This window comes from Stenella coeruleoalba (assembly GCF_951394435.1).
Source record: "Stenella coeruleoalba genome assembly, chromosome: 4".
NCBI classification, from domain to species: domain Eukaryota; kingdom Metazoa; phylum Chordata; class Mammalia; order Artiodactyla; family Delphinidae; genus Stenella; species Stenella coeruleoalba.
In genome coordinates, this window is record NC_137149.1 from 121,137,217 (window position 1) to 121,161,200 (window position 23,984).

Sequence of the window (23,984 nt, forward strand, 5' to 3'; positions counted from 1 at the left end):
TGGGATCTTCCCGGACTGGGGCACGAACCTGCGTCCCCTGCATCGGCAGGCAGACTCCCAACCACTGTGCCACCAGGGAAGCCCCAGAGACTCAACTTTTGACTTTGTTGATTTTTCTGTTTTTCTATCCCCTATTTCCATTCTAATCTTTATTGTTTCATTCCTTCTGTTACCTTTGGGTTTAGTTTGCAGCTTTTTCTTGTTCTTTAATGTGTAGAATTAGGTTACTGATTGAGATTTTAAGTATCTGTGTTTACAGCTCTGAATTTCCCTTTTAGCACTGGTTTTGCTGCATCCTGTAAGTTTTGGCTTGTTGTTTTGTATTCATTTGTGTTGGAATTTTCTAATTTCCCTGAGATTTTTTTCTTTGACCCATTGGTCAGTTTCCACACACTGATGAATTTTCCAGTTTTCCTTCTGTTATTGATGTGTAGTTTAATTCTGTTGTGATTAGAAAAAATACTGTGTGTGATTTCAATCTTTTTAAAGTGTATTAGGACTTGTGGCCTAATGTATGGTTTATCTTGGAGAAGGTTCCGTGTGCATTTGAGAAAAATGTGCATTCTGCTGTTGTTGGGTGAATGTTTATATATGTGTTACATCCAGTTGGTTTTTAGTATTGTTCAGATCCTCCATTTCCATATCTTCTTTCTGGTTGTTCTACCCATTATTGAAAGTGGGGTATTGACGTCTCCAACCATTATTGCAGAACTGTTTGTTTTTCTCTTCAATCCTGTCAGCGTTGGTTCCATATATCTTGGGGGGGTGCTGATTGGTTCATATAGGTTTGTAACTGCTATATACTCTTGATGAATTGACCCTTTTATCATTGCTATATAGTGTCCTTGTCTCTTGTAACATTTTGACTTAAAACTTATTTTATCTGATATTAGTATAGCCACCTCAGCTTTCTTTTCATTATTATTTGCATGGAATATCTTTTTCCATCCTTTCACTTTCAACCTGTTTAGATCACAGTGAGTCTCTGGTAGACAGCACATAGTTTGATCATGTTTTTAATTCATTTTGCCAGTCTCTCTGCCTTTTGATTGGAGAGTTTAATCACCTTACACGTAAAGTAATTACTGATAGGGAAAGACTTGCTTTTGCCATTTTTTTTACTGTTTGCTTTCTACATGTCTCAGTGCTTTTTTGTCCCTCATATCCTCATTACTGCCTTCTTCTGTGTTTAGCTGATTTTCTTGTTCTGACACATTTTAGTTCCTAATTTTGATATGAGGTACTACTAAGGATACTAAGTATGACATCAAAGGACTCTCCTAACCAAACCATCCAGAGAGAGGTCTAAGATAGTAAATAGGCTTCTGCCTCCTGGAGAGGCTCCTCTGAACCGCCTGTCTTACTGCTTCATCTCTTTCCCTGCACCACCAGCTCAGGGACAGGGGACGCAAACAGCAACTCCTGTCTATAGTGATCATGGCAGTGAGTCGCTGTGTTGGGAGGACAAAGCCCCTCTACCCTTAACACTATGGGACACAGAATATTCTTCTGCAGGGTGGTCAGCACTCTGATTTCTTACTCTTCATTCCTTCTGTATGTGTCACATACCTCTGTCAGTCACTTGATTGTATGCTGCTTCCTCCACCAGCAATTACTTTGAGATTATGATTCTTTATTTTGCTTCCAATACCTAATATAAAAAGTTTACCTGCCCAGCCTCTCCGCCTTAGAAATTATCTAGTCTGTTCAGGTTCTTGCACAAACTAGCTGTACTTTCACTATAAAGACAAGCTGTGAATTGGATCCACGTGGAGTGTCAGAGGTGGGACTCTGAGCTTACTCAGGACTGCATTTTAGTCATCAAAAAAACATACCGTAAATCTCACAAATTGTAGGTCTGGCTGCCATCTTCTGTATTTACCTTGTGGATTTGGGGAGGGCAGTTCTTTCTTTAGTAACAAAGCCTAGGTTTGTAAACCCCTCCTTCTCTCTCTGCTTCTCCCAGGTGCATCATTTCTGGCATGGCCTCAGGAAGCATTGTTCTGTTCTACAATGACTTTAACCGGTGGCATCATGAATACCAAACCCGCTACTGATTGATAGTGACAGCTGGGCTTCAGCCTTGCCCCCCAGCCTGGGCACAGGAAGCGCCCTCAGCATCTTTCTCTTAGAAACAGCAATCACATCTGAATGTAACTTAAATTTGCTCTAAGAAGCAAAATATTTTTTAAAGTTAATTGCTATTTTTGTAGACTTTGCTTGACTTTTTTGGGGGAATAGCAAAGCAGAAAACTGGCTGCTGGGTTCTGTAGTTTAAAAAAAAATCTATATTTTTAGTCATAATGAGAAGTCTATTTTCACCAATTATGGAAATAATAAGTATACAGTGGAGCAAGTAAACCCACTTATGCTAGTTATATTATGGAAAAACACTTCCCGTTTATCTGTAATCTTGAGAAATGTATGATTTTAACAATAAGGAATGGGTTATAATACTGGGATGAGGGAATTTTATTTACACTCTACTTTGGGTCCTGTATTTTTCCAAACAAACAACTGTGCTTCTTCAGCACTGAAATTTCTGGGATTTAAATAGCAATGTTTAAATTACAGTAAATGTAATTTAAAACATCTCAGTGAATTATTTCTATCAATATTATTCTTCGAGCATGTTTTAGGCCTAGAAAATTATGGTTCGGGGGAGGGTATTTTATTTTATTGTGTGGTTATCATAAAGGATCTAATGTTATCGCAAGTGTGAAATATTTACCATGTTTTCCTGATCTGTCCTCTTCTTAGCACACCCAAGTGAAATGATGATGGAAATGCTCTTGGCCTCACAACCTCTGTTTTTCTTTTAAAGTAAATGCAAGTACCAGGGCTCACTCCCCGAGGGCTGACTGTGCTCACGCACTGAGGCAGAGCCGTTGTCAGGGCTCCCCCACCTCCCCACCCCAACCCCGGGCCGAGGAACAGAGGCTACTGGGTGCTGTGTGAAGCAACCCTCGTTTACCTTCTGTTTGTTGTTAAACAATCTTCATCATCTTCCTTTTGATTAGCAATTTGTACTACAAAAATGTCATTTTTGGTGGTGTAGAATTCTACTTTTCTAGCAGATTGCTGTGTGGAATTCTGTGAAAAATATTTGAGAAAAGGTCTGTATTGCATAAATAAATTCTTTGTAAGTTGTGAACTCTGCATTGAAACGGACATTCCATCTCTATTACTCTTGCAACTTACTTACCTAAAAGGGGTCGCCTCCTTTCTCCTACACATTCAGCTCTTCTCTAAAAGCAAAGATTTTAGGAATGGAACAACGCAGTTGTTTGTTTGCCAGAAAAATTAAAATGGTATTTGTTTTGTTGGTAATAATCTTTTTCACTCCTCCTTTTGAAACAATGATGATAACATAGTTATTGCAAGCAAAATGTCAAACCCTGGTTCAGTCATAGTTTTTGAACAATAACCAATAGGTGAGCAATTCTCTTGAATGAAAACAGGAAAATGGGCATTACGGAAATGAGAACATAGAGACCTTTATCTAACAAACAAACGACCAAAGGAACTTTATACACTGTTCTGTCTAAAATCCACTGTTGTTTTATAACCCATTAACAAAACAATAGATGGTAAAATGTGGGAGAGGGGAAGTACATCTTAGAGTCAAAGACATACCCAAGTTACTGGTACATGAATATCCTCACGGGTACTAACCTGTGATATCACACTTCGGGAACTTTGGGGAAAGTGGCAGAAGAAAATTAGGAATATCTAAGTCATATGCCAGGCATATGCTACTTCAACTACCTATTTCAGCAAGCCTGAAGCAAAGTTCATGAAGCAGCTTCCTCTTGGAGCCCAAGAAGAAAATCGGTGCCTCTACCGCCTTTATTGTTTACAACTGTGGAAAATCCACTGAAACTTAATACCTTACAACTGGCATCAACACACAACTACAGCCAGCCCCCCACATCCGTGGCTTCCACCAACCATGGACGTAGAACCTGCGGCTGCCGAGGGCTGACTGTATCTACTCATACAACGAATCCCGCTGGCATCAACACAGGACTTCTTAGGGGTAGACTCTGTTTAGTACCGTATATGTTAGGGTTTACTCAACATTCACTTACTTTATCCAATTTTCACTCCTTTAAAAAAAACTACTTCAAATAAATATAAACCGATTAGGGAAAAAAAGTCAAAACTGAGGTGGCTTGGGGTGAAACGGGATGACCTACAACAGCCAGGAGCCACGGCGGCACATTCAGCAGGTGGTGCGGCCGAGAGTGCAGAGTGTTAAAATGCACTGCCTCGGGAAAGGAAGGTTTCCCTCACCGATGGTGTGGCTTCTGACGGAAACATCATCAGTCAAGTCCGTGAGGCTCTAATTTAAGAAATACCACTGGATCTCTAGGAGAAAGCATATGAGGGCTTAGAGCAGAGAGAACATGAAAACCTGAGAGGCGCACGGATGAGAACTGGTGGACAGTCCACTCAGGAGAAGTTTGTTCCCAAAGTGGACCAAACAGCCACAAGTAAATGTTCCAATAAATGAATCCAATGAAAAGGAACAATTCTGCCTTGAGATAACCCCACACTTCAGTTCTGCTTGTCAGCATGTGGGACGGTCCCCTGCCTGGGACCCACGGAAGCCGGGTGTAGCACATGAGGTCGGTAGCTTACCACCAGGCTGCCCATTCCCATTCAGCTCCGAGAGCAGAGCCCAGCCAGGGGCCTGACCTCACATCTGGGGCCATGTGTCCTCCCACCTCGCTGTCGGAGGGGCAGAGAGAGATGGCAGAGGTCACGTGGGTCAAGTTGGCAGACAGCCAGGGGATCTGGACGTAGCCAGACCACACGTCCGCTTTGCACCTTTTTCTGCAAATATAACTGAATTTAAATGGCACATGACAGTTTAGATCCACCAAGATAGGACTTTCACGGGAGAGATTTTCACTAGGGATCTTTGATACGTTTTTACCAGACACGATTTCAGGAGCTCTGACCTGGTTTGGTTCTCCTTCCTGCAGCAGCCCCACCCCCTCTCCATCACTGCTGAAGAGCCCAGCAGCCCCGGGACAGATTCCTTCCACATCAGGAAGCAGAAATGTCTTTAAACAGTTGGAAGGATCCCACACTGAGCTTGACGGAGCAGCTTTGCCACTTTCCGGCGAGCGTTGGATGATGGAGGAGCAGCCAGCCCAGCCCCACAGCCTCACATCATCACGTGACATCACATGAGGCCAGAGCATGTTCACAAACACAGAGAGGAGGAGGACGTGCATCTGAAAGTCTGCATAAACCATGCGTATCCGAAAATACGCCCGTGCCTGCACTTGGCTATTTCTGCCACACCACAGACGGAGGAAAGTGTTTTCCACTTCAACTAGGAGAGCAGTCAGCCTTGCTACCTCCCTTTTCTGTAGCATAAAGTGTAATGATGTTAATTCTATAGGCATCTCAAGTTATCACTGCAGGGAAAAGCAAGGAAGCTGGGAAGGCAAAGACCATATATAAAGTAGCAGATCAAAAAAGTAAAATTAAAAAAAAATTTTTAATCCTACCTCTTCTATTTTCTCTCAGGTGAGTGGGAGAAACATCTTTTGGATCTTTCTTTTCAATAGATATGAAAAGTAGAGTCCGTGATGCATTTCCTGGGTCCCCCAAATCACATGATCACCATATAAAAGCCCAAGGCTACGATGAATGACACTGACACATCACTCCCTGCCCTGCCTCTCTGAGCCAGAAATGCAGATTGCTCAAACCAGAGGGCCTCACATCGTTCTTTCTAGAGAACAGGGTGGTCTGACCTGCAGGCAAGGGAAGCAGGTGACCTACAAATGTTCCTCTGAATTCCACGGCAGTCACGTGCCAGAAACATGCAGTGAATCATTTTCCTGTCTCAAGTTCAGGAATATTTTTCCTTGCCAAAACCAAGATTCTGGGGGAGCCTGGCAGAAGCAGCTGGCTGTGCTGCAGCTTCAGACTTGGATCAGCTGAGAGACACTCCCCAGGCTTGACCTTAGTGCCAGCACAGGCAGGTGCCCAGCCTCACACCATCAGACTCGGGCTGAAACCCTCCTGACCGCCAAAGGCCATGCTGCCAAGCCCTGCCCCAAATGAAGGAGGCTCCTGTGTGAGGAGTATGGCACGAGCAGGTCAGTCTCTGTACCAAATACCTTTTTCTTCCGCTCAGCTACTCAGTGATGGTAACACACCCTCACTGAGTTCAAGGCTGCGGGTTTTATCATAAAATAGCCCCTGAAAATCCATTGGCCAAGACTAACCAAAGTTGCACACATCCGCCTCCCTCAGAGAGACTACTGCCTTCCTTCATCTAACAGGACTCACACACCCCTGCCCTGGGAACTTCTTAGCCGCCTCGATTTTCTACCACTTTGTCAGGTGTCTTCCCCAGCCCAGCCCACCTCCACCTTAGGACACAGGCGCTACCCCTAAAGCATCCCTGACCACCTGGAGGGGCACAGCAGCTCCCAGGACACCTGCCCCGGGGCCGGGAGAGGCATGTCCAGGCTCCGTCAGCTCGAGACCCATCTGAGTTTCCTCATTTGCTGAACAGGGATGTTAGCTGTTCTCTCAGGGCTGTGGTGTGGCTCAAACAAGACAGTGTGAGGTAACTCTGTACAGACTATGAGCTTTTGTTATTATTTAGCACCTAGGCATTTCCCAGAACTAGACAATCGCTCCTTTAGAAAGCAGCGAATTCTGTCACCGGGCTGCTCCTGTGACGCTGCGTTCACACCTGACCCTCATGCCTCCTACCCACTGACCTCGGGCCACCACCCAGAGCGCCCAAAAGAGGTCTGCAGCCCCTGCCACAGAGCAGTTCACTGTGAAGCCACACATCAGGCGGAGGTGCCTCTGGGTCTTCCTAAGCAACACCTGACCGCTTCTCCACCAGTCCTTGGCTCCCAGGGCTTTAAACCCCTCGCCACCCTGGCTGCCTTCTTTCGGGCGATGGTTGCTTCGTCTGCACCCCACACCCCGAGGCCCCAGCGCAGAGCCGTACCTGGGAGGTTCGACTCACGCTGCCCACGATCTGCACGGACTTTTCAGGATGCGGCTTAAGGTTATGCTAGCGTTTAAGCAGTTCTGTTGGCGCCTAATGACGTGATGCTCTTTGCACTTCTCCCCTCCCAGATCTTTCCCGTGAAGCAGTGAACGCCAAGGCCTTGGCCACTGAATCACAGGACTTCGCGCTTTGATTTCACATCTCAGGTTTGGATCAGTGCTCTAACCTGCTGAGATCGTCTTAAATCAGTCCATCCCATTTAAAACAGTGGATAAGGGTTCCTTCTGCATTGTCATACACATCATATGCAAAACTAAACAGAAACAAGGAAACTGAGTGCTGTGGCCTTTCTTTAGAGCTGCACTGTCCAGCTTGGCAGGCGGAGCAACACGAGGCTACTAAACGCTTGAAATGTGCCTGGTCCAACCTGAGATGTACCATACATGTCAATACACACCAGGTTTCAAAGACTTAGGACAAAGAAATAAGGTAAAGTATCCCAATGATTTTTTTTTACATTGATCACATGTTGAAATAATACTTTAAAGGGATGTATTTAGATATAGTGGGTTAAATAAACTATACTATAATTTCACCTGTTCCTTTTTAAGTTTTTTTAATATGGTACCAGAAAATGTTAAATTATGTGGCTTACATTGTATTTCCACGGGATGGCAAACTGCCCTGAAAGTCCTCCTCCAAGACGGCATCACTACCCAGCACTCTTCTTTCAATATGGTTTATCTGTTCTGAACCGTCCCCCATCTCCTGATTCACGTTTCACAATCTTATTCATGCAGATATTCTGGGGGAGTTACGCCAAATGCTTCCATCTGTATATTCCATGTACTTTCACGTCACGGCAACCTTTTTGAAGAAAGAGAGACAGACTCCCGCTGACTCTTGGCTGGGCCCAGCAGGCAGCCCGCGATGGCTTCGGCAGGTCACGGCTTCCCTTGCTCTATTCAAAGGTCAACTTCTGTAGACATGGCTCCCCTGCTGGAATAAGGGGATGAACATAAACCAAGCACATGCCTCTCTCTCAGTGCGGGAGCGGAGGAACCCAGCAATAAAGGACCTCTATTTAATTTGAATCCTGAGACCAGAATAAGAGCTCAATAACGTTTGCTAAATGTGTGGGTGAATGAACAATTTGCTGTGGTGTCGGAGCCTTTAGTTAGGATCTTCCTCTAGATGACCACTCATGTCCAGGCCTTGATTTACCCTGGACAACAGGCTGCCTTCAAAAGAGCACAGGTTTGATGTCCGTGGAATCTGAAACCACATCATGGCTCTGTCTCCTGCCAGTTCTATGACCCGGGTTATGTCACCTGACTTCTGGGCTTGTTCCTTTACCACCGCTTAACACTCTAGGTGTTTGTGGGATTCATTACTAAAGAACTGCTTGGCCACTGCTAGGCCACGGTGCCACACCCAGCTCAGCCTACTCCTGTCTCCAGGCCACCCAAGGGTGCCACAGAACGTGGGAGCATGTGCAGGACAGAAGGTGCTCCAGCTCCTGTCGCCAGTGACTGGCACTGCCCTGGCCATATGTTTTCTTAAGTCTTCAGCAAACGTCTTTGAACCTTGCAGTTTGAGAGATGGGGTCGAGTTTCAGGCTCCCATCAGTACACTAAAGGCCTCGCTCCGTCATTCTTCCATTTTCATTTTCACTATCCTCATTTTTCTCCTCTTTCTTTGACATTAGCTCTTCACTGCCATTAACAAACATTTTTCTATTGGAAGCTATGAAAAAGCTTGCTCTTTAACCAGTGAGAAGAGCGACAGGCAGAATGTTCTGGACCTGCCCATCACTACCCTCTCTTGAAGCCTGCACCCACTGGAGCTGTGTGTCCAGGAAGCCCATCTGCATCCTGTCACCTGCCTCTGGATTGGATCACAGGTCAGCACCAGCCCAGAGAGAAATCATCACACAGCAATGTGAACGAAGAGAACCAGAGCTGAAAGATACGGTTTCAAGCCGTGGAGCTGTACAGCCTTGCGAAGCTGGGGACAGAAGCAGTTGCAGGCTAAGCCAGAGCCCAGGCAAGCAGACGTTATGAGGAACAGAAACCAAAAGCCAAAACGCAATGAAAGAAGCAGAGACAGGAGACGGCACAGTCTCGGAGACAGACACAGACGGACGAGAACAGCTCCCCATTTCCTATAAAGCCTGACCTTCCTGTCTCTGGTTCCATCGAAGTCCTCTGTTGTACACTAATAATCTCTATTCGTTTTTGAGCTTTTGTGAGTTTCTGCACCTGTAATCAAACACACTTCCAGGTGCACCTCCGTGTGTTCTTCCCAAGCACCTCTCTTCCCCATTGCGACCCCGAGACAAAAACAAACACCGGCACCAGCCAGAACCTGGGCCGCGGAGGTGTTGCTTTGACCGCACACTTTGCAAAACCACCACGCAGGAACCTCTACCCACCCTGACGGCTATTTCTCAAGAAGGAAAAGTTTATTGGATACACTTGTAGGCGGCAAAAGTCTAACAATGAGAATGAACTACAGGCCCACCCGTTTAGAAGACGAGCAGGTAAAACAAATTCACTGATTATATACAATCATTAAAAAGAGCAGGGTGGCGGAAAAAAAGGAAAAACTGCCAGCAGCCTTCCAGAAGGTTAGTAACAGAGGATGTCTGCAGGCACCTTCCCGCCCAGTCCCGACTGTGCCCCGCGCTTCCTGGGGGTTGTTGCCGCCGCTGCAGATGAAAAGCAGATGGAGGAGGGAGGCTCCGGCGGCTCCTGGGGTCGCTGGTTGGTCCTGCTCTGCCCGCAGCCGGACCTGGAGAAGGAAGCGCCCCGGCGATGCGGCGTGCACCACGCCTCTCATTAAAAAGCCCCAAGGACAAGGTCGTCAGCATTTTCTAATACGGTCGCGGGAAGAGTCAGGGAAACACAACTTCGGGGGAAGAAACGGCCTTCCCTGCGGTCTGCGCACAAGTCCAGAGCCAGTGTCGTCCTAGACGAGCCCCCGAGGCTGGGCGGAGTACCGGGACCAGCGTGTCCGCTCGGGCTCCGAGCCTTGCGCGGGAAGTCAGCCCCCGACCCCCGTCAGCAGAGGAAGGGCACCCACAAAGGGACAGACGCAGTTCTGAGTTGCTTGTAAGAAAAAGGGAGCCCTCCTGAGTTTACTTAAGTAAGAGAAAGATCTTGGTGCATCCAAAGTGTTTCTATAAAAATGCGCTCAATGTCAGATAAAAGTTGCACATTCTCCTGGTGACGCCGTCAGATGTCCACTGAACTGAGAAGACAGAGAATTTAAACGAAGCCACTCCGAGGACCTGTCCCCGAAGGCGACGCGCACAGGCCCCTCCAGGACCCGAGCGGAGCGCGCGGGAAGCGGTGGCCCTGGAGGCGCGCGCTCTCCACCCCGGCGATGCGATGCGCGGTGCGGGCAGCGATGCGGGCGGCGGCGGCAGCCGGTCAGTCACGGTGGCGGCGCCAGGTCCCCGCCCGCTCGCACTCCGCGGCGGCGGCGGCGGCGGCAGGAGAGCGCGGGGGCGACTCGGGGGACGCAGAGGGCTCCGGGGCAGGGGGCTCCGGGGCAGCGGGCTCCAGGCTGGGCCGGCTGCCGTCCGCGCCGAGCTTGCTGCCGAAGATCTGGCCCTCCTTATCTAGAGCCGTGTTCTGAGAAGAGATCAGGAGACAGTTAGCCCGCCGCCTCGGTCCCGGCACCGCGAGCAGGGCGCGCAGAGCATGCACGGCGGGAACAGTAGAGGAGAAGTAACGCCCGGCTGCCCCTGATGGCAACCCAAGGGCCAGCCCGTCCCCGGCGCCGCGGCCTCTGCTCCTACTGCCCTGGACGCGGCCTGGGCAGATCCTCCCCGGCTCCGGCTCCCAGCTGCCTGGGTTCGGGGCGCTTCTCCCCACGCCCCTGAGCCCAGAAGAGTCCTGGACAAGAATCAAACCCCATAAGAATGCGAGATCCCTGACAGCTAACTCTTCTAAAGGTTCCCCGTCGGGGATTCGAAGAATACTCACAGGTCATCTATAGTAAGTACCTCCCACCCCTGCATCACACCGGTGCCCCGTAACCTATGGAAGCCCTGGGAATCGATGGTGCTGCATTACCCATCTTTCCATCCTCCACCATCTCCTCCCTGCTCTTCTCTTCTTTGTGCGGGTGTCTTATCCTGTCACACCCCCAAGGGCTTCAACCTGCTCCCCTGCTCCAGGGGCGCAGAAGTCGTCTTACCTCCTGACCCTAGCCTGGGAGGTTGGCCCTGACCTGCCTTCCTCCTTCTCTGAGTGGGCTTGCGGACTTCTGCTTGGCCAGGCAGGCTCGGCCAGCGGCCCTCTCACTGGGTTTTCCAAACGTGCGGAGCTTTCGGTTCTCAGGCACCTTTAGCTACAAGGCACGTGGACCAGAAGTCCTTTTGTGGTCTAACCACCTTGAGGGGGAAATGCACCACTGATTCTTCCAGTACTCTTACTGGAAGGAAAAAAAAGTCTGGAGAAAATATGAACAATGGGGCTTCCTAGGACAGACTTGGGCGGCTGCCTTTGGGGCACTTGGTGTCAACTGGAAGACAGGTGCTCTCCACAGGCCCTTCCCAGCTCGGGCTGAACGCTCAGGGATTGCCAAGGACAATTTCCGTTACCTGGAGAAGAGGTAACTGTGGACAAGCCAAATCAGAAACTCAGCATCGCTCTTTAACAAGCTTCCAAGCTCCCAGTATGAGCAGAGGCCAGGCCACCCCTCAGTGAAAACACTGAAAGCGGGGAGAGGTGGCATTCACTTTTTTCTACCATAAAACTTCCCCTGGGTAGAAGAAAGCAACAGTCCCGCAGTTATTTCTCCTCTTCCCTTCCCGTCAAGAAGACGCATGTGTGCAGCGGAAGGAAGCACTGCTGTGCAGTTAGTACATACCATCGCCTGGGACCTAGTCAGAGGAAAGCAATGCAGGCGGCGTGAGAGGCAAGAGGGGCGAGGAGAGAAGCGGGGACAGAAACTAGACTTACTTTCAACAGAAGCAACACAGTCGAAACAGTTTTGTCTATCTTAAGCCCAAATCCTTCCCAACTTCCCCCCTGAAAGAAGCATAATCCCCGAGTGGGGAAGCACTCTTTTTGAATCCATCCTTTCTCCAGTCAGCTACAAGGCTGCAAAATGCAGCGAGAAGGGGTTTCTTATCATTCCCCTTCCCACCACGAGATGGCCTCTTCTGGGCGAGGTGGTGAGCCCCCTCTGCAGGTGCACGGTCCTTTCTTAAGCATCTAAGGATAAGCCAGAGCAAATGCAAGTGCATTCTGAAACCACAGGCCCGTCTTAAACCAAAATCCTATCCAATAGTGTTCTCCTATCCCAAAGCCTAGCTGACCCTACACTGTCTTACTGCTAAAAATGCATCTTTGGAAATGTATTTGCAGAAAGAGAACAAAAGCCTTCACAAAGGTCCCCATCTTATGCTCTCATTCACAAAAAGGTGCTTTTTCACCTAAGTGAAAAACAGCCTTTAGCAGGAGAACGACTGGAGTTCTCCTCCCGTGCACTCGCCAGCTTTTGGTCTGGGAAGGAAGGCAACGTGGCAAGGCGAGAAGTTTTAAGTAAAGTTTCCAAGGCTGCGTTTGGCTGAAACGGGTGTCAGTAGGTACAGGAGACCTGCACCCATGAGGAGCTGAGAGCTGGATGCTGGTGTCAAAGTCCAAGAGAAGCATGCAGATTTAAGAGGGGTGACAATTAGAGGCGGCTCTGATGAAGCATAGCATGTTGAATACCAGAATTCTGCTCCGGGGTCCCCAGAGTCTCAACGGGGTACAGAGTGAAACTCTGAAGTGTCTCTCAAACTGTCAAATCAAACTGTCAAACAAAATGCAGACAACAGCATCAACTTGACTTTCTTGCACCGTTATTTACCATTCCTACCCTATCATTTTCTCACCAGAGCCTCAGGCTCCAATCCTTTGGGGGACGTTGGGGGGCCAAGGCAGAGAGAACACTAGGGGTGGCAGCGGAGAGCAAGGTTCCGTCTGGGAGCGACACAGCCGTTCCTGAGGGCTCCGCCTCGGAACATTTATGCCCTGTTTCCACTGCTATTTGTATCTGTAGGAAACCACATGAGCCTCACATACCCCAGTTATGAGAACATATAAATACCAGGGAGACTCATTTGTGAATAATGATTTTTAAGAAAACATTTGAAACTGTTCCCAAGGGCAGGACACAAAGACGCACAGTACTGGTGAGGAGAGCGAGGCAGACGACACAGAAGCCTTGCAAGCTGCCCGGACGCAACCACGCCAGGTCCTCGGTCGGGGGCCTGCTCACCGCTGCTCAGGGGGACAAGCCAGAATTCACAGGCCAGCTTTTTGGCCATGGAGAACTGGTACCCCCAGAGGCAGGCTCTACTGATTCCCCTGTAGGCAGTGAGCGTGATGACGTCGTCAGCACCTCCCCAGAGCTAACGAGCTGTGGAGTTGTGTACGGAATGCGGGGTTAGATGGAACCCTACCAACGTGCCCAAGATGACACTGAATACACACGGGAACACACAACTTTCACAATCACCGCTGGAATCACAATAAAGCTTTGTTCATTCACACAAACATCCGGTTAAAGCTCAGGAGTTTAAAATTTAACAGTTGAAATCCATCAGCAAATGGAAAAATGCCATTTGTAAACCGGGAGATGTAGTTTCTGTCTGAGAGAACCTAAACGTCCTTAACCAGAACAGAGCCTATACTGGGCCAAAAGGCAGAAGGGCTGATCATTCCAGAACCTTGGTGGGCCACAGGCCTTGGGCCATCCATTCCCATCTGGGCCGTGAGTTGACGGGTGACCCAGGGAATGAGGGGGGAGCTGCCGTAAGCCCTGGGCGCATTTTTAAATTTTAAATTTTTTAAATTTTAAATTTTTGTAAATTTCCCCAGAAGCTGCCTAACAACGCAGCCGGAGGCAGGGCGGTGACCCCTTAACCCAGCCGGCAGCCTTGCTCTCAAGGGTGAACCGCCTGAGAACTTTCTCATGCTCAGTCAAGATGGTTCTTTGCAAAGGGTTTAAGCTGACACTCCGTGACAACTCTGACTTTCTCAGGCTCTCTGCAGAACACTGCTGAGACGCCAGGAAAACCACAGCTCAAGAGGCCTTCCCGCTCTTTCGGCCCGGAGTCCATCACCACCCCCACTCGCGAGTCCGGCAGCACATCAGCCTGCAAGCCTGGCCTGGGGGCTGGAGCGAGGAGCGCAGCCACCCACCCAGGGGGAGGAGGACGGTGCGGCGGTGCCAGGACGGTGGTGGAGGCTCCAGGAGCAGCCCGCCTCCCGCACTCACGAGGGGGCGGGGCTTCTCTCTGCCTCTGTCTGGACCCGCGTCCTCGCTGGGAACTTCCGAGGCTACGGTGCGCCCTGAGAATGAGCAACTGTTTTCCTCCCAGTCGCTAGGACATCGAGCCTTTCCAGAGGGTGAGGGCCTGTCCTGAGGTCAGGGTGACGGAGCTGTCCGGCTCCACAGATCCCCGCAGTACTGGGGTGGCCAAGACCCAGCTCAGGCCCCCGCCTCCGGAGAAAGCCAGACTCCCGGCCGCGTCTCCCTGATCCTGTGCGCGGGACAGAGATCACGCCGAGGATCCGTGCTCTACACACGGCACCGGAGCAGGTGCGGACACGCCCGGGGGCCAGTTTCACGGCCCGACTTGGGCGAGGACTTGGGTCTGGACAGCTGGTGGGAGGGTGCGCGCCACGCTTCTGGCTCAGTTTTATTTTTTCTGCCTTCTTCTCCCATTTGCTGAACTTACTTTCATGCTGCTTCACTTACTTTAATGCCACTTTTCATCTGCTGTGTTTGTGGATTTGGGTAAGCTGCCTTTTTAAAAACATTTTGGAAGAAGGAAGATTTGAAAAAATATGGGGATCACTGTTACTGACTTCTCGTACAATTTTACCAACCCTGAAAAAACTAATACATTTTTTTCATTCTTCTGAACTTTTAAAAAACACAACACACTGACTTTTTAAAATGGAATTGGCTTAACTCTGGCTGTTTCTTATCCCAAGTTCCAAAGAATCATTCAAAGCTCAAATAATCTATTTCTGAGGCCTTGAGTAGTCAGGGAGTCACTTCCTTTTGCTGTAAGGGCCACCTGGGCTTGGGAACCGCTCTCTAGACGGGAAGCAGGGATGAGACAGAAGCAGCTGCCTGGAGGCCACCAAGCCCAGGAGAAGAGGCTGGGACGCCCCGGCCAGGGGCCCATCAGCCTGGCCTTGCTGGGACCTGCGCAACCTCTGATCCCAGGACCCGAGGCCTGGGAGCCGGCCAAAGGGTGCCCTTCACGTGCCAAGCCATTCCTGAAGTGGAGAGGAACACGACAGCGCCCACAGCCGCGTGAGGGAAGCGCCTGGCGGCTGACTTGATAAGATTCGATGTAGGTCCGAGCAGTGAGCCAGACGCTGCAGCTGCCCAAGGGCAGAACCACCCGTTCTACTTACCATGATAACGGAGACCCCGGTGGTGGTGCTGTTCTGTTTGGGGAGCGCGTTATTAAAGTGCTGTTTGAGTTTACCTGTTACTTCAGCCTGCATATTATTCTCCTGGGAGGCATCGTCCTACAGGAAAGAATCAAATACACTGCCTTTGATTCTCACGTCTATGTTGTCTCTTCCTCAGCAGTCACACACCAGCCGTCACCACCACCATCTCCTCCTAAATGGGCCCATCTGAGCCACAAGGTCGGGGGAACAATCTAAGTGAAGTAATTAGAAATGATTACCATTATTCACCAGTCCCCTGCCCTCGGAAAGACCCTCTGCCATTCACCTCCCTCCTTAGGTCTGAAGGGGGCCGAGGAGAGGGCAGAGGTCCCAGTGGCACAAGGACATTCTACAGGGTTCTGAGACCCTCCCCCCGCAGCACAAATGCCACCTAATTTAGTATAGAGCCCTCCCACGGAAACATCAACATTCATGAACAGTTTATCATTTTAATCAAGAATGCAGGTAGCTGTTAGTTCTGATCGCTCATTTAAAAAATACGGCATGTCAGCTACTTGGCCCAAGATCCAAGTCACTTAGCAGGACCCAGAGAATTTGAATGGAAAGGTCGGGACGTGTGGGACAGTGGGTGGCAGAGGGGCCTGGGGAGCCAAAGTCAGCAAAAGCCGCTGAATTAACGTCACTGTCCCTGAGCCTCCAGGACTGAGGGGGACGCAGCCTCTCCTGCTGTTGCCATTTCGTGGATCGTGTTTACCACGAGCCCAGAGCCACCGCCCAAGCTCAGAGAAATTCCAGGCAACGTCACACATCCTCTGCCTGTCTCTGGCAGGACCGCATCCCAGCCACGCCACCTGCAGCAGGAGTGCTCCTGGGACCATGTGCCATGAAGACAGAGACCAGGGTCTGACACAGGCTCATCTCTGGGCAAATCCTAAAAACTCTCAAACCCCAGGATGACAGAAAAAGCTCCTTAGAGAGCATCCTGGCCAAACCCTTCTTCTCACAGATAAGGAAACTGAGGCCCAGGAAGGGACAGTGACGTGCCAGGTCACTCACAGAGCGGGATCCTGGTGCCAACCGCTTTCTCCCAGAGAAGTGACTTCATGCTACTTGCTCATTAGAGAAAACAGACATTTAATCCTCCACGGAACTTGGATGCAGAACTTTGCCTGCGCAAAAGCCCTGGCGAGGAAGCACGCTGTTGGCCACAGGACACAGAGATGTTGGTTCCCCGGGGACGTGGGGTACTTACTGATACCCAGGGGTGACTCAGGATCTGTCCCGCAGTGCACCGCGCTTCAACGTTTACCTGAAGCATTTGACTGATTAATTCCTGGAAAGAAATAAAGAAGGTGATAGAGCAGGCGACAGGGGGTAATTCCAGCATCAACACAGAAATCTTGAGTTGGCACCAAGTACTTCAAAGAACAGCCAACACAGCTGCTCAGCCGTTTGAATGCAAAAGCTATTATCACCTCCACTGCCCGTGCCTAGGAGGCAATTACGCAGACACAGCTGCCTCGTGTCAGCGGCACTGAGAGAGGAAGAGGTCTCTCCCGAATCTACATTAAACCCAAGATGTTCTCTCCTAAGAGTTCCGGCCATTGTCATCATTCCACAGCGCAGAACTGCAGTGCTGCTCCTTTTGGCAATTCAGCACGTCTCACAAATCTACCCCTACAGTCTGACGGGTGTCCGTAACACATTTCTTGAATAAATGAAAGAACAAACGTTTAGGGCTTAGAGGAGCACAGGAGGACGGTAGCGGCAAACTGGGACGACAGCCAGTCCAGCTTTCAGAATTTGGTTAAGCATTTCAGAGACCACACTGAGGAAGGAACTTAATGAAGAACCACACATTACAAGTCAAGACAGGGGCTTCCCTGGTGGCGCAGTGGTTGAGAGTCCGCCTGCCGATGCAGGGGACACGGGTTCGTGCCCCGGTCCGGGAAGATCCCACATGCCGCGGAGCGGCTGGGCCCGTGAGCCATGGCCACTGAGCCTGCACGTCCAGAGCCTGTGCTCCACAACAGGAGAGGCCACAACAGTGAGAGGCCCGCGTACCACAAAAAAAAGAAAAAAAAAAAAAAAAAGTCAAGACAGACACGGAGCTCAACACCAAGTGCTGCTACAGCCCCACACAATGGGTGAGGACCCTCAACACGACGCAACCCCTAGAAACGGGCCTGGATGGGTACCTTGGCTGAGTCTGTGATGTTGTCCCAGTAGGGGGCCGGAAACTCTAGCTTCCCAGCCAAGATCTGGTCGAAGAGATCTTCCTGGAGATTGTTCTCACTAAGTCAGTGATGGAGAAACAGAGAAAGAGTCAGAGTCACCATACAGTTTTTAACAAAATGCTCATGGGAAGGCGGGGAAGGAGCCCAGTCTCTCTGGCTTGGGCATTTCATAGCTCAGCTGTGGATCTCAACTGCATTTGGGATGACACTCTCTCCCTTTTAGACAAAGAACCGAAGAACATTTCCGGCCTGGGAATCACAGAGAAAGAGGGAGGTGTGTGTGTGTGTGGGGAGAGGTGGGGAGAGATGGGGAGAGATGGGGGGGGAGGGAGGGGGGAGGGAAAGAGAGGATGAGGGGGGGGGAGGGAGAGAGAGGGAAGAGAGGGAGCGGGGAGAGAGAAGAGACAAAGATGCAAGAACTTTGTTCAGTGGGTACAGGGTTTCAACGTGGAAAGACGAAGATGTTCCAGAGATGGACGGTAGTGATGGTTGTACAACATTGTAAGTGTACTTAATACCACCTAACCCTTAAAACTATACATTTAAAAATGGTTTAAATGATAAATTTTATGTTACATATATTTTTCCATGATAAAAAAAGACTCAAGAAAAAAATGGCATCCACAAATGATGTAAATCCTCATTTCAGCAAAAAAACAAGCTCAGCACCTGCCCTCAGTCTCTCGTGGTAGTAAGAGGGGAAAAGCAGCACATTTGAGTCAGATCTCCTTGTCCTTCCTCTTTCTACTCTTCCAAGAAAACAGCCAAAGATCAGTGAAGCAGCCAACATATGAAAACATCACAAGGAGTTCAGAATCTGGATAAACATTCATGACACAATGTGCTCCCCGCTTTGGAACTTGCCTTTCATTGAAGCTCAGTCCGAGACAAAGAGCCCATCCAAGGACATCGACTAGAACTGCACGGTTGAGGCAAACCCACCTCGCCACCCCTGGGTGAACGTACCTCCCCACCCTGTGCCTACCTGCCCGCCCCCCAAGGTGCACCTGCACACACAGCTGCTGCCTACAGGATAAACGATGACTTGACTTTTTATGGATGGCGCCATGGAAACACTGCTGGGAAAAATTCAGGAAGCTGGGCATCCCCTACCTCCCAGAAAACTGCATCTCCACGGCCACAGAGCCCCTTCCCTTGGTGGGCACGTCAATGGCCCGAGTGAGAACACAGTCATTGGCTTTCTAGGCCATCACAAAGCCCTAGGAGAAAACTCAGGATGCACTGCTGGGGTCAAGATCAAAATCCAGGAGCGAAGTTCCGTCTCACTCGGCAAGGGTGCAGCATTCCTCCCGGAGCTCCCGACAGGCTCCCTGCAGCCTACTTACTGCTCAGGGTGCTCACGTGGGACCCTGCCCAGCCTTCTGGACAGGAGGCTCCTCATGCTACCAGCCCTCCAGGGTCTGCAAGGGCAAGTGTGGTGTCCCTAGAAATACATCACTCCGGGGAGTGTCCAGCGACAAGTTTGGGGGCTGTGTGATGAGGTGGCTGCCTCGTTCCTGTTCTAAGAGAAAAGAGTAGAGTTTGTGGGCCGGTGAACATTCATGACCTCTAACCAAGCCCAGCGGAATCGACACCACTGGTCCATGACATCTGGGTCACGCAGCACACGGAGGAGCACAAGTCAGGCCAGATCACCGGACGAGGCAAAAGATGCCCCCACCCACCTCGCTCTCCTAAAAAGTGATATTCTTGGAGTGAGCACAGACTCTTTCTAGGTGTCTAAGTATTTTCTTTCCTTTTCACTGTTACTTCTCTACTGATTTAATTCAGCTCAACTCTCCTTCAAAATGAGTAAAGGATGCATCTAAGAACACAATGGGATTTTACAGAAATCTTTAGAAAATTGGAGGACCCCAGGAGACAATGTTAGAAGGAGATAGAAAAAAGTCAGCCATTTCCAGAATTTGTTCTTTTTAGCCATTCTTGTCTATGACTGCACTCATCTCCTTTTTGGTATTTTTCTGGAATCTCGACTAGCTTATGATCTTTTAATATCTATGGCTTTTATTTTGTTAACAAACAGCTAAAACATTGGGGGTGTGTCTGCAGGATTTAGGTCCTTGGCAAAACAGCCTAAGTCAACAACAAAACCCCAGGATCCTGGCAATTAGAATGGCACCCTCAGGACCCGTGCTGTGAACTGCAAGAGCTCTGGGAATTCCGGGCTGCCCTCAGAGAGCAGAGCTGAAGAGAATTTATCCTTCTTAGTAGTCACATAATAAAAGCCTCTCTGATTAAATCTTCCCTGGATTAACACATTTATACTGTACAATCTGGCTGAGATGCTTCAGGCACTTTTTAATTCTTAAATAGTACAGTGCTGTAAGTATGAAAATGCCCATTAAGAAAAACTTTGAAAACAGCAAAAGAGTCTGTGTACTACTCTTTCCAATGCCAAGTCATTAAAGGTCGAACGAGGTAACCTGAAAAAATGTTGTAAGCTATTTCACAAATGATGTGCAAACATCTGACTTCAAGGGGAGTATGTATGTGTTTGTCTTTAAAAGAAACATCAAATACCTCAGCATAGTCAGGCAAGTATTACTTGTCAGTGGCCCTAAGAACTGACTTGCTTAAGCAATAACTAAACTTCTAGTTGCCTCTGAAAAACCAACATCCTTCTCAGTAGCAATGAATCTGGTGTTGAAAAGACTGGAGGGAAAATATATGTCAGCCCAAGACTAAAGCCCAAAAACCCTAAAAGAAGAATGAGAGATGCTACAGTGAAAGAAGCTGAAACTGTCAATTCCAAGGAACAATTTTAATTAAAAAGCTTTGGGTGAAAATAATCTTTTGTAGAAAACAAATATTTTGAGATCTCTGTTTGAAGGCCTTTATTTTAGGTACAAATTTAAGTAGATAATGTCTTATACCATAGTCATTTATCATTCTTTAAAGGACCATTTCCATAATTTGCTATATATATATGATACATAAAATATATAAAAATAAATATATTTTATATTATAGAAGGTTATAAAATCTATCCAGAATGTCTCTGTACGCTGTGAAGATGTTTCTGTAACTAGTATTTAACATAATAGATTCTCTTTCATCACAACATGGTATGAAAGAGGGAAAACATTTTCAAAAGTAAGCTATCTAGAGTTGTAGGACCAGCTTCTGAATATAACATCTAAGGCAGCAGCTTTCAGAATGTAGTTTTACTGCTTTTGATTAGCCAGACTTATCTCAAGATCCCGCAAAGAAGCTTCTGTCCATTGGATAACAAGTCACAATAGATACATATTGTTCAATCTGAGTCTCACTTTTGTTAAAAAGTAAAAAGCAAAGTCAAAGAAAAAACTCCCAGGCTGCGCTGGCAAGTGGCGACACTAGAGGGAGTTGTGAGCACACATTCCTCTACAACTGATCCCTGATACCCTTTTCCAAGTGCTCTTAACTTGGGTTAACCAAGGAGGGAAACGCTACTGTAAATGGTCCTAGAATTACTTGCTATCAAAACCCACTACCCTAGGGGCTTCCCTGGTGGCGCAGTGGTTGAGAGTCCACCTGCCGATGCAGGGGACGCAGGTTCATGCCCCGGTCCAGGACGATCCCACATGCCGCAGAGCGGCTGGGTCCATGAGCCATGGCCACTGAGCATGCCCGTCCGGAGCCTGTGCTCCGCAACGGGAGAGGCCACAGCAGTGAGAGGCCCGCGTACCGCAAAAAAAATAAATAAACCCACTACCCTCTGCACTTGACTAGTTCCCAAAACAAGTCATCACTGAAACCAGCCGGGCACAGTGTGACTGTAAAAATAGCCACGAATGATCCCCCTCCCTCTGTGTACACACTTAACCTTCTCCCACATTTACCCCAGGCTTAGCTATTTGATTTCGTTTGGTCAACGGGACATCAATGAAGAAATGTGCGGCAAGCAGAGACTTGGAAAGTGCTCTGGCTGCTTTGGGATATCCTGTATCCACCATCATGTGAAGCCCATGCTAGCCCGCCGGATGCTGAAAGGCACATGGCCAAGTCATATCTGTTTCCCAGCTGACACTGAGCCAACTACCAGGCATATGAGTGAGGCTACACTGGACCTCACGCCCCCACTGAGCCAGCCCAGAGCAGAAGAACTGCTCAATGGACTCACAGAATGATTTACACCCCTGCCTTCAGGGGGAGTTTGTTATTCAGCAAAAACTGATACGTCCAGTAATCCTACAGTCTGTATAACCCACCTGAGCAATGATCTTGATGGAAAACCATGATGTTGATGGCCAGATGGAAAGAACTTTCCACCTATAGAAACGTAACCCAGGCCACAAGGACAAGGTCCCACGCAAATGTCATATCTTTCACGAAACCTTTTGTGATTTCTAGCCCTCAACTCAGTATGCCCCCAACTTAGCATGACCTCATATGCTCAGTTATTCTACTTGATCAATATTCTCGCGATGTTTCTACACCAGAAGGCTCTCACAAGTAGAGACTGACATCTCTGTCATTCTTGTGTTTAGTGTCAGCAAAAAAAAAAAAACCTGTTCAACTCAATTAAAAATTGATCATTTAAAAAAGATAAACCTTTCAACTTTTCTGTATGTTTGAAAGCTTTCACAATAAAATGCGGGGTGGGGGGGTAATGGAATAAACTTATTTTTCACTTACTGACCGAATACTACAATGTAAACGCTATGGCCTCAGAGAATATGTTTTGTTCACCACTCGATTCCCAGCACTTAGAATAGTACCTGGCCCCTAGGAGCTACTCTACAAAGAGTTGTAAAATGAACAAAGAAGGGATTAAAAGGAAAAGAGCATTCAAGAAAACTCAGAGGAAAATCAAACATGCACCATTAGATGAACTTCTGCTTCAAAGTGTTCATTTGCCCCAAAGAGGGAGACAGAACTGATCAAAAGAGATGCTGTGTCAAAGCCCCACACGCCCCCTAGTCATGGACTGCTGGGTGCGAGTGCGCTCTGTGGACCCCAGCACACACCCCAACACCATGTGTGGCCACCAGGCGAGGTGCAGGGTCATCAAGGGTCAATCTGCTGTTCCCAGTTCTGTTTATGCCAAAAGTATTTGTAATTCTACTTAATATTATGTGAACGGACAAAATAAACTTAAAAAGAAAGAATTCCCTGTTTCTACAAGAACTAGGTCGAATGCTTTGCAAAGTGAGTTGTTTAAAAACTGCTGTTGAGGGCTTCCCTGGTGGCGCAGTGGTTGAGAGTCCGCCTGCCGATGCAGGGGACGCGGGTTCGTGCCCTGGTCCGGGAAGATCCCACATGCCGCAGAGCGGCTGGGCCCGTGAGCCATGGCCGCTGGGCCTGCGCGTCTGGAGCCTGTGCTCCGCAAGGGGAGAGGCCACAGCAGTGAGAGGCCCGAATACCGCCAAAAAAAAAAAACTGCTGTTGAGGGGGCTTCCCTGGTTGCACAGTGGTTAAGAATCCGCCTGCCAATGCACGGGAAACGGGTTCGAGCCCTGGTCCAGGAAGATCCTACATGCCACGGAGCAAATAAGCCTGTGCGCCGCAACTACTGAGCCGGCACTCTATAGCCCACGAGCCACAACTACTGAACCAGTGCTCCTAGAGCCCGTGCTCCGCAACAAGAGAAGCCACCTCAGTGAGAAACCCGCTCACGGCAACAAAAAGTAGCCCCCGTCCTCAACAACTAGAGAAAGCATGTGCACAGCAACAAAGACCCAACACAGCCAAAAATAAATAAATAAATAAATTTATTAAAAAAAAAAAACAAAACCAAAAAACTGCTGTCGAAGAGACAACTCTTAAGAACTAGAAAAAGGCTTACCTGGAAGGATCAGATTGCTTCACAAGGATCTTTAAATCTATTCCTCTTGAAAAAGACTGAGAACGGAAATCATAGACACTGGACTATGGGTGTGTTTTACGGAAGAATGACCGCAGGAAACTCAGGGGACCAAACACAAAGCAAAGGCCTTGGCCTCACATCAAAAGTGTGGACAAGGAATATACATTAATAGGTTGTAAATTAAGATAAAAAAGTGAAAGGTATGTTTGTGTAATTTTTAACTGACATTTTTATTGAGCAGTTTCTGGTCCTGATTGTAGAATGTCTGTTTCCTGATCAAAGGGAGAGGGTTTACAATTCAAATATTGTCATTCAAAGAGCCACTGACCTTCGGAAGGGTGGGAATCCACAGAGCAGTATGTACGTGATCACGCCAGCTGCCCAAATGTCCACCTTCAGGCCATAGCTGGGGAAACAAAGTGGGTGGGAGGAGAGAAACAGTGATACTACTCCCAGGAACCCTGCACATTACTAGAGTACTTGCCTTTGTTTGTTAGGGAAAA

The 23,984-nt window shown here is 48.5% G+C and overlaps 2 protein-coding genes across 14 annotated transcripts in view; one reads left to right on the plus strand and one right to left on the minus strand.

Moving 5' to 3' along the window:
- The window catches only part of LRBA (LPS responsive beige-like anchor protein), a 725,574-nt gene extending 722,234 nt beyond the window's left edge, over positions 1 to 3,340 (plus strand). For all 4 annotated transcript variants that reach the window (XM_079919265.1, XM_079919266.1, XM_079919268.1 and 1 more), the window contains one exon: positions 1,967 to 3,340. In XM_079919265.1, the coding sequence (XP_079775391.1) occupies positions 1,967 to 2,057 (91 nt within the window). In that variant the 3' untranslated portion in view covers positions 2,058 to 3,340. The remainder of the gene's footprint in view (positions 1 to 1,966) is intronic.
- A 5,314-nt stretch (positions 3,341 to 8,654) lies between these two features.
- Positions 8,655 to 23,984, minus strand: part of DCLK2 (doublecortin like kinase 2) — a 275,022-nt gene continuing 259,692 nt past the window's right edge. For 5 of the 10 annotated variants that reach the window (XM_079920290.1, XM_079920289.1, XM_079920288.1 and 2 more), the window contains 4 exons: positions 23,810 to 23,887; positions 17,634 to 17,730; positions 16,688 to 16,768; positions 10,874 to 15,549 (listed from right to left, as the gene is read on the minus strand). In XM_079920290.1, coding sequence (XP_079776416.1) covers positions 15,274 to 15,549; positions 16,688 to 16,768; positions 17,634 to 17,730; positions 23,810 to 23,887 — 532 coding nt within the window. In that variant the 3' untranslated portion in view covers positions 10,874 to 15,273. Of the gene's footprint in view, positions 10,636 to 10,873; positions 15,550 to 16,687; positions 16,769 to 17,633; positions 17,731 to 23,809; positions 23,888 to 23,984 lie in introns of those variants that run through there. The other 5 variants (XM_079920286.1, XM_079920293.1, XM_079920292.1 and 2 more) reach the window with 2 other exon arrangements.